Raw genomic sequence first — 14896 nt, forward strand, 5'->3', positions numbered from 1 at the left:
AAACAGCTTAGGCTTGTTTGCAAATCAATGCTGCGTCTGTTGCTTTCACTTTACCTCCCGTCCGTGTTTCAACATATGAAATAACCTCAGTATGAATTCAGTGATGAATGAAGATCTGTTTTCCCAGAGAGCTTATCAGGAGGTCAGAAGAAAAAACATTGAAGTTAATTTAAGTTTTACAAGATTTTTCTTCTGTTTTTTAGATTTACGGATTATTTCTGTATGTAAATGAGAGATAAAATATTTAGTTACCCCCAGCAGGTAGTGCTTTGCATAGGCATGTGTTAGCATGTGTTGCTCTCTTATGTCTCATATGTCAAAACAAACAATATTTTTTTGCATCAGACTGTTAAAGCTGTAAGAAATGTTTAAAGGAGCAAGGTTCAGGCTTCCTGATGAAGCTTCTAATCTATGTAGATCTAGACTGCTTGCTCTAAATGGTAATATTTTTTATTAAAAACTATACATTTTTTAAGAGGAAAAAGGTTTTAAAAGTAGTCTAGCTTCAGGGTGGGATACATTTAGTGTTTTTTTTTTTAACCTTTTATGCCCTGAGTTCTATGCTTTATATATCTATACTGAAATAAATCGACAACAGCTTCACAAAGGGGAACATTATAAAGATCCAACACTAACCATCATATCCAAGGGAACCGCTTTCATAGCTGTAACCACATCTGATTTATTTCTGTTCAAACAAAGAAAAAATATAACTTCTTTAGCCTATTGTTCTGTTTTTAATTAAATTAACAGTAAAAAACAACAGAAACCCTTTAAGCAGGGGTTTTCCAGGCCAAGGATCCCCAAACTGGTGGGAGATGGAGCGGGGACCCCCTAATTATATATGATTATATATGAAATTATGTTATAGCAAACTGGTCCTATAGTCACTCTATTACATATGGAGTAATGTAACTAAAGTATTTTCTCCCTGGGATTATTAACGTATTTCTGATTCCTGGTTGATGGGACAGGTGTTGTGAATGAAAAGGTTCCCAGTTTGAAAGAGCTCCTGTGTGTCGCTGAATGTGTTCATTGATGACTGAAAACAATCTTCTGCCTCCATTTATCTGTTTACTACAGTGAGTTGAATTCATGTTAATGTGGATTTAAAGACATTATAATTAGTGGAAAAATTGCATATAAAAGAAAAGTCTTATCAACCAAAACTTTCGCGACCCCCATGCAGTACCTCTGTGGACCCCCTAGGGGCCCCGTTGAAAACCTCCGCCTTAAAGCCATCAGCTCAGATAGACTAAACTAAGGCCTTAATTGGTATTAAAATGTCTTAAATCAGTCTTTCGTAGGTCTTATTTTTAAATCATAAATAGGATAATTTTTATTACAATTTATTTTTGTAATCTAAATAAAACTTTAAAATTGACAAATTTTTTTCTTTTTATAAAAAAAAAAAAAAACGGCTCAGCATTACTGGTTCCGTCCCGATAGCGGAACCAATAAAATCGTTGTTGCTGCCGGGACATTTGGGAGATGCACCATTAACTTTTTGTCTGGAAAATATGAGCAAGTGTAAATGTAACCAAAATTGTCTCCAGCCAAGAGTTTTCTCCGTGGCTAAAACCAGGGAACATACATGAGGCTCAGTGGATTTTGTGCAAGAAGTCATTGAAGCTCAGAACGATGGGAATTAAGGCAGTGGAGTCGCACATGCGAAGCACGAAACACAAAGCGTCAAAATGGAGTTACAGAGAAACAGCCGGTATTTCTCAGTTTAGTTCCACCCTTGTCTCTGCAACGCCTCCACTTATCACCAAATCAAACATACTAAGAAAACCATACAAAGAAAAATAGCTGCTAAAAAGACTTAGCAATGGTTATGTTGGGGCTTTAAAACTGATTTGTTTTGTTCCCTGCTAAAACAAAGTTTGTGAATTCAGTTAAATAATTGTTAAAATATATCTGTCATTTGTGTGTTTTTAGCTTTCTTCCTGTATGGGAAGCTTTTCAAAATCTAAAACATTAGTGCAGTGGTTTATGTTAAAATAAACCTTTGGGTTAAGTTGTCGCAAGCAGGTTTTTCTGTGTTTCTTGTGGATTTGGTCTTAAATTTTTACTTCAAGTGGCATTAAAAAGTCTTAAAAGGTCTTGAAGTTAACTTGCCTTATGCTGTAGGAACCCTGATGACGGAGCCTTTGCTAGCAGGATTTACGCAATAGATCATCCACCGTGTTCGTTGAGCTATTAAAGTCACCACTACTGTTTAACCTTCACTTAGGTTCTCTGGAAAGATTGACCATCCTAGGATCCACTTGGGCCCCAAACTACATTTATGTTGGTTGATTTCTAATGGGAATGATTCAATAAGTGTCTGTACCTTTCTTTGGTTTTTTTTTTCCTTTATAAAAAAAAAAGAAATATATTTTTGTTTTTTGCACATCCATAGGGAGTATCATCATGTACGGAGCCATGCTTCTCTTCGAGTCGGAGTTTGTCCACATTGTGGCCATTTCCTTCACCGCCCTGATTCTGACCGAGCTGCTGATGGTGGCTCTGACCGTCCAGACGTGGCACTGGCTCATGATAGTTGGCGAACTCCTCAGCCTGTCGTGTTACATCGCTTCGCTCGTATTCCTGCATGAATTCATAGGTGAGTAAAGTCCGAATCCGTCCTAAGCTGAAGACGGATCATCGTGTAACGCTAATTGAGGCTAGGCCCCTGACTACGGCCAAGTTTGTTGGTATGGAAATCAGAAAGATTCGGCTGAGGAGCCTGTGTGTGAATAAACGAGGTCATACATAAAACAAAAATTAGCATTTAACCAGAGTTAAACTGCTATCCAGCAACTACACATTCAAAAACATACATAATTATATTCCAAATAATATTTGTCAGGAATCATTCAAATAAGTTTCAAGTTAATCACATTGTTACAGCTCAAGTAAAAAATATCAAAGTAAAGTCAGACAAGATATCAAAGTAAAGTGCACTTTTAAATTCTATCCAATTTTAATTGACACTGATGTCAATTAAAATTAATTTACTTGAATTCTATTTCAACAAACATTTAATTGGTTTCTGGTACGGATGCGCGATATTGGGATTTTGGCCGATATCCGACATGCCGATATTTTAAAACTCATGTAGCCGATAACCGATATCGATACCGATGTTAAAGCTGGACAAAAATAAGTAGTCATTAAAAATAGCAGTTTTGTTATCCATTTCTGACACTTTGAAAAATAATATACTCAAATATATTTTCATATGCTGATATCAAATTGATTTTTAAAAACGCGGTATCGATCTATTTTACTTTCAGAATCTGGTGAAATTTCATCGTTCTGTTACAAACTCTCGTGATATTTTGCAAATTCTTGTGAGATTTTGTTAGTAAAATAGATCGATACCGCGTCAATATATAAACATATAAAAATATGGCAAAATTTCGTGAATTTTCGGGGGATTTCGTAGCATAACGATGACATATAGCAATATTTCATTAGTAAAAGAGATTAATATGGTGTTTTTAAATGGCAATATATCAGCATATGAAGATATTGTGATATTTTAATGTATCAATATTTTTTCCTTCGTCTTTAGAAGTTTTTAAGTCTGTAAAAAGAAGTTTTTGAGGAAGAAGAAGAGTAGTATTTCTTTTTTTTTTTTTTAGACTTTAGAAACTCAGAAGCGGATCAAATATCGGGTTAAATATCGGTGGGGTGGCCGATGTCCGATATTCAGTTTAAAGGCCGATACCGGCCGATACCGATAGGGGGCCGATTATATCATGCATCCCTAGTTTCTGGATTTGTTGCGCAACTATGGAGAAACCAACCAAGTGCATAGTTCCATTGGCCGTTCACAAAATAAAAATAATAATAAGAAAAATTACTAAAATTATCCCTAAAGGACAAAATCAAAGGGCTTATCTAACGCTTTAATGGCATATCTTTCATTCGGCCATATAATTAACAAAAGAAAATATTTTTTTAGACCACAAAACCATTTTAAAACGCCAATACATAAGTTATAAGGGGGGCGTGTCGCCACCGAGTTTCTACTTAAAAAAAACACAAACGACAAAGGATCACCAACTCATCGTCGAGTGGTTGTCACGGCGCACTCATTGAAATGCTTCGGCTGTTTTCATTTAAGTCGATTTCCCAGTATTCTTCGGCGATTTAGGAAAACGCCAACGTGAGCAGCTAGCCACAGCAACAGAGGAGATCTGAGTTCACCTTCGACCCAGAACTTAAAGTGTGCTTTCCTGTTTGACCCGCCAAAATAAAATGCGGGTGATTATTTTATGCAGGTTACACTCGCGTTGCAGCGTTTTTTGTCTTTGAGAAGAAAAGACGGGTCTGATATCATTTCACTGCAGGCTGTGTTGTTTTTCTGCTTTTGGCTGGCCTTGAGTTATTACATGAGTATGAGGAGGGGGGGGGTCTGGTTTTTAATGGGTCTCCAGTGAGTGATAAGCTGTGGTATGCTGGATATCAGCAGGTCTGCTGGTGAATTTATTGACGTGACCTGATGAGCCTCAGGGCTGCTGTCGTATCAAACAGGAAATGTTTGGTTAGTTTCCTTTAAGCTTGTCTTTATAACACAAAGTGTTTTCATATTGAAGAAAAATCTCCTCTTTATGATGTGGATGCCATCAAAATCCCTTCAAAAGAAAAGAAAACTTTAAAAATTTATTTTGGGAATAATCTCTCTCTTTCATTGTGTTTATTGCCAGCCTGTTTAGCATCTATTTACTTTGGCAACCCCAAAATAATCCAGCTTTGCCTCCCTCCTCCATATTAAGGCTCCTGTGATACACAATGCTGTGACCAAAAGCTCTCCAGGTCTTTATTTTCAGCTTTATGTGGGGCGTGGAGCTCCATTTTCAGCCTGCAACCTCCACCGCTGAGGAGCATGACTGGCATGTGGTCAAGTTTACCCTTTTTGGACTCTTTCCCTCATGAACTCAGACTAAAATAAACCTTAGATGCTGGTTTTGTTGCATGTGCGGTTTATCTCTTTCACTGACAGTTTTCCCATTTTTCTTTCCCATCGACTCGATGTTTGAAGACGGAGATTCCAGGGAGAAATTATAAATGATTATTAGTTAATCAGTAGAAGATGTTCTCGTCTTATTAGGACTATTAAAGGGCTTTAAAACCCTCATCGTTCCAGTTTTATAGTTGGTAAAATTTCATTTATAGCATCAGTTTGGGGAACCGTCATTAAAACACATTAACTAAAGGTTTGTCTGAATAATAAAAACATTTATTTGTTCTTTGACAGAGTTTGGGTTTTTAGACACTGGCTGCCCATTAAAAGACTTAAAGGTTAAAAACAAGATTTTAAATTTACTTCTTATCACAAAGATCAATGAGACAAAACAATATCTAGTGCCTATTGTAATTAACTGTTGTTTAACCTGTTTTTTTTACAAAAAAATAATACATACATTGTATGTCTAGAGTGGCAGAGCATCAAAGAATTTGGTCCAAACGGGTCCATAATATGTAAACATTTACTTTTGTTGCGAAAGTTGAAATAAAATATGAAGTCAGAATTCAACCAAAAGATAAAAAAACAAAATAAATACATTTACGAGCAGTTTAATCCCCTAAAGACTCAATTAAATACATGTGTTGCTTAGTCCATATGATTAATTATTCAACAATAGAGGATCAAAAAGGGTTTTTTAATTTAAAAATTGATTTATGTTGATTTTTATTTAATTTTCATGTATTTACATGGTCATTACGTTTCTACAGTGCAATAACCAAAGTCAACTACTGTGTAGTGTTCCCTTAGCTCTATAGTATATAGTTCTATATCTAAGGAAAACATATTTCAGGACATTACAACTTTTTCCTTTTTATGCCTTTTGTACTATATAAACTCTTTTTATGTCTGTTTTTTTTTTTTTTTTTTTTTTTTTTTAAATGGCATCTTGTTTTAACTCTTTGTTCTCTATATAAGCTACTGGAACCAGAATTAGTCTTTATTGTTACAGGGGCATAGACCAGTATCGGGTGGGGGTGGAACGGTTCACAAATTCCACGGTTCGGTTCACGGTTTCGTGGTCACGGTTTTCGGTTCGGTATATGTTGATTGTTAGCATGACATGTTGGTCATGTTGCTGTTAGCATAAACAAAACGTGTTGCACAATGCTCGCACACTGTTGCACTTTTATCCACAACTTTCTTTCCGCCGTCAGCGTAGGTCACTCTAAATGCAAAGTGGTCCCATACAGCAGACCTATAAAGTGCTGCTGGCGCGTCTTCCAACTCCTGTTCTTTCCCACATTCTCCACAACTGATTTTTTTCCCTGCTACATCCGGCTACGCTGCTTCGCTTCTTCTTCTTCTTGTTTACTACTGATGGTTGGCTTTGGTCGCAGTACCGCCACCTTCTGCTGTGGAGTGTAAACGCTTCGCCTATGAGAAAAAGGAGCAGCGCATGAACCGAACGCAACACACGTGAACCGAACGGTTCGGACGGTTTTCATGAACCGTTCCATCCCTAATCAGAAGATTCCTGCAAAATTTAATGCTCAGCTGTTCATTTGCTCTAAACATTTTTATCAAAGACAGCTTTCAAAATCTTGGACAGTTCAAAGCAGGATTTGCTGTTCCGACCGTAAGGCCGTCGCAACCACAAGCTGGAAGCATGATTCTGCTGCTAAGCTGTTGATAGCAACGCTAGCATATATCATCAATTTGATGTTTCAGTGAGTAAGTGCTTGTTGCTATGATGCGTCTTTGCTCAGCAGCTTCGCTCGTTGTGAACCAACCAATCAGAGCACAGCTCATCTAAATATTCATGATCATACCATAAAAGGAAGAAAACTTGTCGTTTTTTTTGCATTAGGGCTCATAGAACAGCAAATATGCCTTTTTTAGCCCAACCAATGTTACACACCCTATTCAGAGACCTTTAGGACCAAATACCCTAAAGAATCATTCTATGAACCCTTTACACTTCTCCATAACAGTATCTCAGACCTTCCTGGTGTGTTCCTTGTTCTTTATGTTGCTCTCTGCATCTTAAACAGACGTCTGAGACGATCACAGGTGAAAAAGGAGCAGCGCATGAACCGAACGCAACACACGCGAACCGAACCGAGACAGTCCATCCCCAGTATCGGGTATTCAGGCTAGCAAAGAAGCCAAACGACTCCAATTTCTAAGGGGTGGACCCGTTCGTCCGTTTCTATTTGCATGTTTTCTGAGCCAAAGCAAGGCTTTGTTTTTGGTCCACGAACTCAAAGCTAATTCTGATATTTTGAAATGAAAAAACTTCCTTGATGGGAAGCGAAACGTCTTCAAACCTGGAGACGAAGTTTAAAACTCTTCAAAGGTCTCTGGCGTTGAACACCATAGAAATATGGCATGCAGAATTTTTTCCAGTACAACCAAAAGTTATGAACCGGAGCCTAAAACCTTTTTAATGTTTAATTAAAGTTCTGAGTTGTTGTTTTCTCCTCTTCATCACCCTGACCTGCGTTTCTTCCACTTTAACAGATGTTCACTTCATCACCACGGTGTCGTTCCTCTGGAAGGTGACGGCCATCACATTGGTGAGCTGTCTGCCTCTATACATCCTCAAGTACCTGCGCAGACGCTTCTCTCCTCCCAGTTACTCCAAGCTGACCTCCTAAACAGAATAAATGAGTTGAGTACTAAAAGAACAGAGAAGTCGCTCATCTTCCTCCTACCAGGGATCCAACGCCAGATTTATTCCTTTCATTGTGTTCTGAGAGACTCTGACAGGGACAGATTGTTTATTTAGAGTCTGTCAGTGAAAAGCAGTGTTAATTGCTCTGTGTGTTTGATGCATGGCAAACTCCTGCGGTAAATTGTAGTCCAGATTAAATGAACCTCATTCAACCAGTTTTATGAAATGTGTTTGCTGTCGGCGAACATGTGTGCATTAAAAAAATGCCCTCGAGACAAATGGAAACATCACTATGCTAATAAAAGTATAACAGCTGGGCAGGTGGTGCAGAGCCGAGTGTTTTATGGTGTGAGGAGGGAGGAAACTTAATAACACACCTTCTTATTTTGAAAGAAAAAAGGGAATTTGACGCAGAGGAGTTGATTCACTTTCTCCTCAAACAGCAGCTTGTAATTGAAGGTTTCGAATTATAACGTTTAAAAGGATTTTACAGCCCAGGCTTTGCTAAAACTAGACAGGATTAAATCGGTGTATCTGCTGATGCGTCAGCCCCAAAGCTACAGCTCAGCATGGCGGAGGTGTTGTGGCTTCTTTTATTTTGGGTTATTTTTAGCATGACCTCTGATGTTAAATCCGTCCCAGCATCTTGTTTTGGAGCCTGGATTGTTGGTGTTAGTGGAGCGCGGTCAGAATCCCGGCGACCTTTACGCCGGAACCCCTCCGTCAGGATTCACGTCGGCGGAGGGGAATACTCCGCCTCTAATGTGGCGGGCCGGCTGTGGCTGGATTCTCAGCCCTGCATGATGACTCACTTCGACAGTGAACCCAAAGCCATAGCTCAAAATACCCCCGGTGACCCACCGCCATCCCGAGGCGCAATCCTCGGGGGCGGCATCTCCTCTAACCTCTGAAATAGCTAAAAGGTTCAAGTTAAAATATCAAATATTCCCTGAATGTGCTCCTTTTTTTTGACAGACTGTTAGGGCCATACTAAGAATATATTCTTTTTTTAAATTATTGTTATAAAAATAAAGTCATAATATTATGAGAATGAGGTCATAATGTTAGCTCTACAGAACTAAAGCTGAAAATTACAAGATTAAAGCCTTAAAAGTGAAAATTTAAAGCTTTAACTCTACAAGAATGAAGTCATAACATCAAGAGAGTAAAGCAACTTTGCTGGATTAAATTAGTAACATGAGGGAATTAAATTCAGAAAATTACCAGAGTAAAAAAAAGTAACATTACCAGAATAAAGTCATAATATTACCGGATTAACGTCATAACATCAGGAAATTTAAGTCCTAACATTACGGGATTAAATTCATAACATTAACTTTATAAAAAAGTAACATGTCCAGATTAAAAATGTAACATTACTAGATTAAAGTTGTAACATGACCCTTGGATTAAAGCAGGAACTCTCCTCCAACCTGAAGGAAACAAGCCACCTTTTCCAGTCAAAAATAACATAAAATTACTAGAGTAAAAACAGTTACATTACCAAAGTAAAGTCATATGTTACATTACTGGATTAAAGTTGTTACATCAATGATTATAACGGCATATTACAAGAATAAAGAAGTAGCGTTCTGTGACGGTCGGAAATAGCTGCTCTCTGGGTCCAGATGTACGGCTCAGGCTGCGGTTGGATTTGATTTTGATGACTCTATCAAAGCTTTCACCTTATTAAAAATCATAAAAGTCTTAAAATATGTTGACTCAAATATTATTATGACTTAATTCTCATTATGACTTTATTTTTCTAATATGACATTTTTCCTCATATTATCAATTAATTCTCATAATGTTCCAACTTTATTCTTCTATGGTCCTAATCCTCTGTTGTATCATTTTCATGACTAACACTGCACTTTAACAGAAGCTAATGTAATGCTACACTCCTCGGTTCTTCTTTCACTCGTCTTGTGATGAACTGTAAATATTTACCACCCATAACAGAAATGTTACGTTCAAACCGAACGCAAATGCGGCAACTGGAGCGACTAATTCCATGTTATCCATGCGTGAAAGCGCGTTTAAAATCAGTCAGGGATGCGAAGGAAGGTTTATTCAGAGCACTGGTATGGCAAGCTCATTAAAGATATAATCACTAGATTGGACATTTATTGCAACATAATTATTTTCTAGTCAAAACACTTATGCAAAATATCTGTGGTTAGATTTTACCCAGCTTAAACTGATTTACATAAATCTATAACTGCAGTTTTCTATAGTCAGAATGTTAAATTAACTGATTAAATGTTAAATGCTTTGCCATATAACTTGATTGTGGTGCAAAAGGGAGCTGAAACGTCGGGCATCAGGTGATGGAAATTTCACATCATTGGTGTTGGTATCAAACGCACCTTAACATGAGCACACATCAGGTCACTCGTATTGGTTTTGTTGGTTCAAAGGACGGGAAACTAAGCATGAAACTTTGTACAAATCGTGCCATATCAACTCTTTTTTTCGGACTTCATTGAACTGGATTTTTTAAATTAATTTTGATAAAACCTGAATTCTTTTAGCTGTTTGCACATTTGTAAATACTCTGGGATATTTTTTTATGTCGTAATGAAAGTGTAAAGCATTAATAATGCTAATTTAATTTGCCTGTCTTTGCAAAACTTACCTTTAATTTAATTATGTTGATGCACTCAAGGGAACAGAACAAAAAAAAAAAGGGTGAAATGTGCTGATGTCAATATTGTGAATATTAATAAACATGTGGGAGCTTGACAAGTCTTTTTTTGTGGATGGTTTATTTCTGTTTATTATTTAGTTTACTCTAATAATCATGAGTTGAAAACAACGTCTCAACTGAATATTTTCAGCATTGATCAAAGCACTTCTGTTTATCCATTTAAATAGAGTTTTAAGTAAAAAATAGAACCAGTTTTCACATAGCTAATTTTTAATATGTATATTTTTTAAAGGGTTTACAGTAAGGAATGAAAGAGTCAACCTCAACACATTTTAAATGCATTCATTATTAACCTTTCATGGAGGGGTGATGAAGGTTTGACCAACCGGAGCTGATAGCTTTTCTATTGGCTTACAAACTATTTATCACTGACTGAATCATTTTCTCTAAAACTTCTGGGAAACTCATACGATAACTGCATGATTTGAATCATATTCAAATTGGAAAAATTAGTACATAAAAAAAGTCAAAGGAGGGAATTTAGTTCCATTTTTGATGCAAAGAGCATATTTTTTAAATTAAAATAAAACAAAAATGGTATCCAGAAATAAAACTGAAAAAGATTTATATTAAAAAAAAAAAGTTTTGGTAACTTTTCTGTTTTCTCTGATTTTTTATTTATTTTTTTGTTAGATATTTTTTTCCAATTTCTGTCTCTTTTTTTTATAGCTTTTATTTCTTTTATTTTTTTAGTTTTATCTTGTTTCTGGTTTTCAGATTGTGTTAAAGGAATTTCATTATTTTCGAATTGCAAAGATGGATTTTATTGGTCTGCTGCATTGTTTCTAAAGAGTGTGATCTGTGGAACATACAATTAATTTGTCAAACTTAACCAGAAAAATATAAAATCTGTAATAAAAAATAACAAATTAAAAAAAATATTTAATAAAACACATTTAAAACACACTAAAAATCATCTTAGAAAACAGCAACGTTACTCGTAAAATCTGTTTTCTGACTCAAAGGTTTGTTCCTCCCCTCACCAAATCTGGATCAATTTAAATGTCTGATAGAGAAAAGTTTTGACGTCAGACAAAACAAAGGTTGAACTGTTTGGTCCCAAAGACAAAAAATAGATTTAAATAAATTAAAGGGCAGCTTTCAAACCCAAGGACACAACAAGTTTTGTAAAATGAAAGTAGGTCTTCACCTAGATTGGAGAAAATCCATGATTCATTTAAATTTAACTTTAAAAGAATATAACAGATCCACCTCATTTTAAATAAGTCTAGAAAACAGAACCAAACATTTTAATGAAACAAATATGTTTCTGAAGCCAAGGCCGACATGGCCAAAAGCACGGCATGTCAAGAATATATAAAAGAAAAGGTTTCCTTTACATATTAAATCACATTGATTGCATGCAGCAGCACAGTTTGAGCCGACATCATGTCAGCAGCAGCTCCTCCGCAAAAAAAGTTCCCTTTAAACTGCTTCCACTTCAGTTCCTGATGAGGTGCGAGTTACAGATGGTCCTGCAGCAAAAACCTGGAATCCTGGATGTTAAGCCCTCGATCACCAGAGGAGGGAAGCACTGATACCAGGAGACAACCTCTGGGAATCCTCCTGCACACCTAGGCTGCACACTTCTTAAAACTTTCACCTCAGACAATAAGATCTACTAAATTAACAGGAAAAAAAAAACTTTTTACTCCTGTTTAGTCTGAAGAAATGGGTGAAAAACATGGATGTTTGCATCACAGGGTTCAGTTTCATTTGCAGTCATAAATATTTCCGTTTTTTTTTAGACTAAACCGTCCGCTTTCTTTATGTGTTTTATCAATAAAAGAAGTTATTAAAGTATACTAGCTCCATGGAAATAAAAGTTTCACTGCAGGATCAACAAAGCTGCCCACTAACCTCAACATTAAGAGCTTTCCTCTTTTATTAAAGGAAAAGTCCGATCAGCACAGAATAATCAATGGATCATTATCTGTAGCTAAAACTAATAGGTTTGTGGTGATTTAATGAATTTAGCGTTAATCAGTAAAAAAAAAAAAAAATATAATAATTTTCGTGGCTATCACTGAGTCTGGGAGCGGCCATTTTTTTTCCAAATATAGTAACACCCAGTGATGGGAGTAATGGCGTTACTAATCCGTAACGAGTGATCAAAATTATTACTCTTACTGTAACTATAACGCAGTTACCATTGCCGACACCCCGTTACTGCACGTTACTCAGGTCGCACAATTAACCTTTTTTCATGATAGGACTCGTGCGCGCGTCGTGAGAGAGGGGAGGATGGAGAGTGAGGAGGACTCCAGCAGCAAAACAGCGCTTTCCAGATGGAAATACTGGTGTTACGTGGAGCTGCGTTTCCCCATCAGATACGGTTTCCCCTGCATCTCCGCACAGCGCAGGCGGCATGATTCACTGCGCAAGCGACAGGAAACGCGCATGCTCGCTAAAGGCGCGTAACAGCCGCCCTGTGCTCGCGCCACAGGGGAACTATGGAGAGCGTGAACGATCATTAGCCTATATGGAGAAAGATGGATGGATGGATATAGCTACATGTTTTAGTATCTATAACAACCCAAACACAGGATTTCAGAATTAGACATCCCCAGTTATTAATTTCATACACTCGCAAAAGTAACGCAATAGTTACTTTTACTACTAACTAGTTACTTTTATTGTGGAGTAACTTAGTTACTAACTCAGTTACTTTTTGGGAGAAGTAACTAGTAACTATAACTAATTACTTTTTCAAAGTAACGTGCCCAACACTGGTAACCCCTCACTCCTGCCATCTTCCAGCAGTGACGTCACGTTAGCGGTAAGCCTAGCGCCATTCTCCCCGCTTTACAAGCTAAATCAATGGGAACTACTAGACACATCTGCAATCAGCAACAATTATTGAAGATTTCCAGAGGACTTCACCATTGAAATTCACCAGAGCTATATTGAAACTGACAATGCCCACGTGCATGGCAGCTGGATGCTGGAATACATCAGGTAAAAGTGGAAAAAAAAAGTTATTCCACCTTTCTGATTCCTGATCCTCCACGGACGGGTTGGTCGTTGGATCGCCAACTTGAAGAGGGAGGATTTGCCATCGAACTTCTGGCCAGAGAAAAAACCCGTAATATGTAGCCAACATTTGGAAGAAGAATGTTTTCAAGATGACTGCCAGCTAGCTTTTGAGACACTCATTGAAAAGTTGACCAGTTCTCCAGTACTTGGCTTTGCTGATCCAAAGTTGCCATATATCTTGCATACTGACGCCAGCAGCACCACAGGGCTCGGAGCGGCCTTATACCAAGAACAGGAGGGTCAGCTGAGGGTAATCGCCTCTGCTAGCCGTGGACTGTCAGAGAGTGAGTCGCACATAAATTACATAGAATTCCTTGTGCTGAAGTGTGCGAGAAGTTTCATGACTTTATATAGTGAATTAAACGCACAAATAAATACCCACCTGCAGCAACACCCCTCGTGTGTGTCCCTCCGATCTCGTGACCGCAAACAACTTCCTGGTGATATACAGGTTGGACGCGCACCGACACAAAAGAAATATCCCAATATTTTCTTTTGGGATCAAACCTTATATATAGTACAGCGGGTTCAGTAGTAAAGTATACTTAACCCTTTAAAAACCAATCAAAGAATAAAACCAAACAGAAAATTATTTTTTTTTTGGTTTGAATTACTTATTTGGCCTTTTAACAAAATATGTAAAAAGAAAAAACAGAAATACATTTTTGATATTAATAATTTATTACTATGTGTAGTCTTCTACTGGCTGTTATCAGGTATATCTGATTGTGTACAATAGGATTTTGAGCAAAGTTTTTACCATTAAATTATGCAAAAGCTGTCAGACGCAAAACATTTCAGAAACCGTATGTATCAAATATGATACATTTGGCATTATAGGGTTAAATATTCTTTTAATTTCTGTCTGCATCCCTTGTTAAAATGGAATCAGTACTGGACAGTAGAGACTGACACGGGAGTGGATTTTCACTCCTGTCCCGTCCCACTCCTGGTGAAATTACTCCCACTCCCATTTCGCTTGCGTTGCAAATCAAACTTTTCGAAGTCGAGTTCGCCACTAACCGTTGGTCCATCCATAGTTGTTTTTGAGCGCTGGTGAAAAACTCAGAGCGGAAGCACTGTTGGTTTTTGGGTCGTGTAGTTTTTTTTTAACCGCCTTATAGTGTAGGCTTCAAGGAAAAAAACTACAAAATGGCGGCGCCAGTACTGGATTTTTTTTCTTTCTATTTTATTAAAAATTTTTGGCATCGATCCTAGTTTTTTTTTAGTTACGCTTGGTTTAATCCCGCTCCCGTCTGTTCCCGTTAATGTTTAATCTTGTACCGTCCCAATCACGTGATCGTTAATAATACTGCACTGGAAAAACGATCAAGAAATAAGTAAACATTTCATAAATTAAGTGTATTTACCCTTATTTTGAGCAGGTAAATAAGATGGTCTGCCAATGGAATGAGTATTTTTACTCTTAAAACAAGATAATTAGATAAAAATGCACTTGAAATAAGACAATGCAGTTGTGTTTTCCTATTTTAAATGTTAACTGTCTTGTTCC

At 37.2% G+C, this 14896-nt stretch overlaps 1 protein-coding gene across 1 annotated transcript in view; it reads left to right on the forward strand.

Moving 5' to 3' along the window:
• The window catches only part of LOC119777215 (probable phospholipid-transporting ATPase IIA), an 83396-nt gene extending 75137 nt beyond the window's left edge, over window positions 1-8259 (forward strand). Inside the window, exons 27-28 of the mRNA XM_038276024.1 lie at window positions 2405-2608; window positions 7484-8259. Of these exons, the coding sequence (XP_038131952.1) occupies window positions 2405-2608; window positions 7484-7620 (341 nt within the window). The 3' untranslated portion in view covers window positions 7621-8259. The remainder of the gene's footprint in view (window positions 1-2404; window positions 2609-7483) is intronic.
• Window positions 8260-14896: the final 6637 nt, after the last annotated feature.

The sequence above is a fragment of the Cyprinodon tularosa genome, unplaced genomic scaffold (assembly GCF_016077235.1).
Source record: "Cyprinodon tularosa strain WSP-4 unplaced genomic scaffold, ASM1607723v1 ctg99, whole genome shotgun sequence".
Lineage (NCBI taxonomy): Eukaryota > Metazoa > Chordata > Actinopteri > Cyprinodontiformes > Cyprinodontidae > Cyprinodon > Cyprinodon tularosa.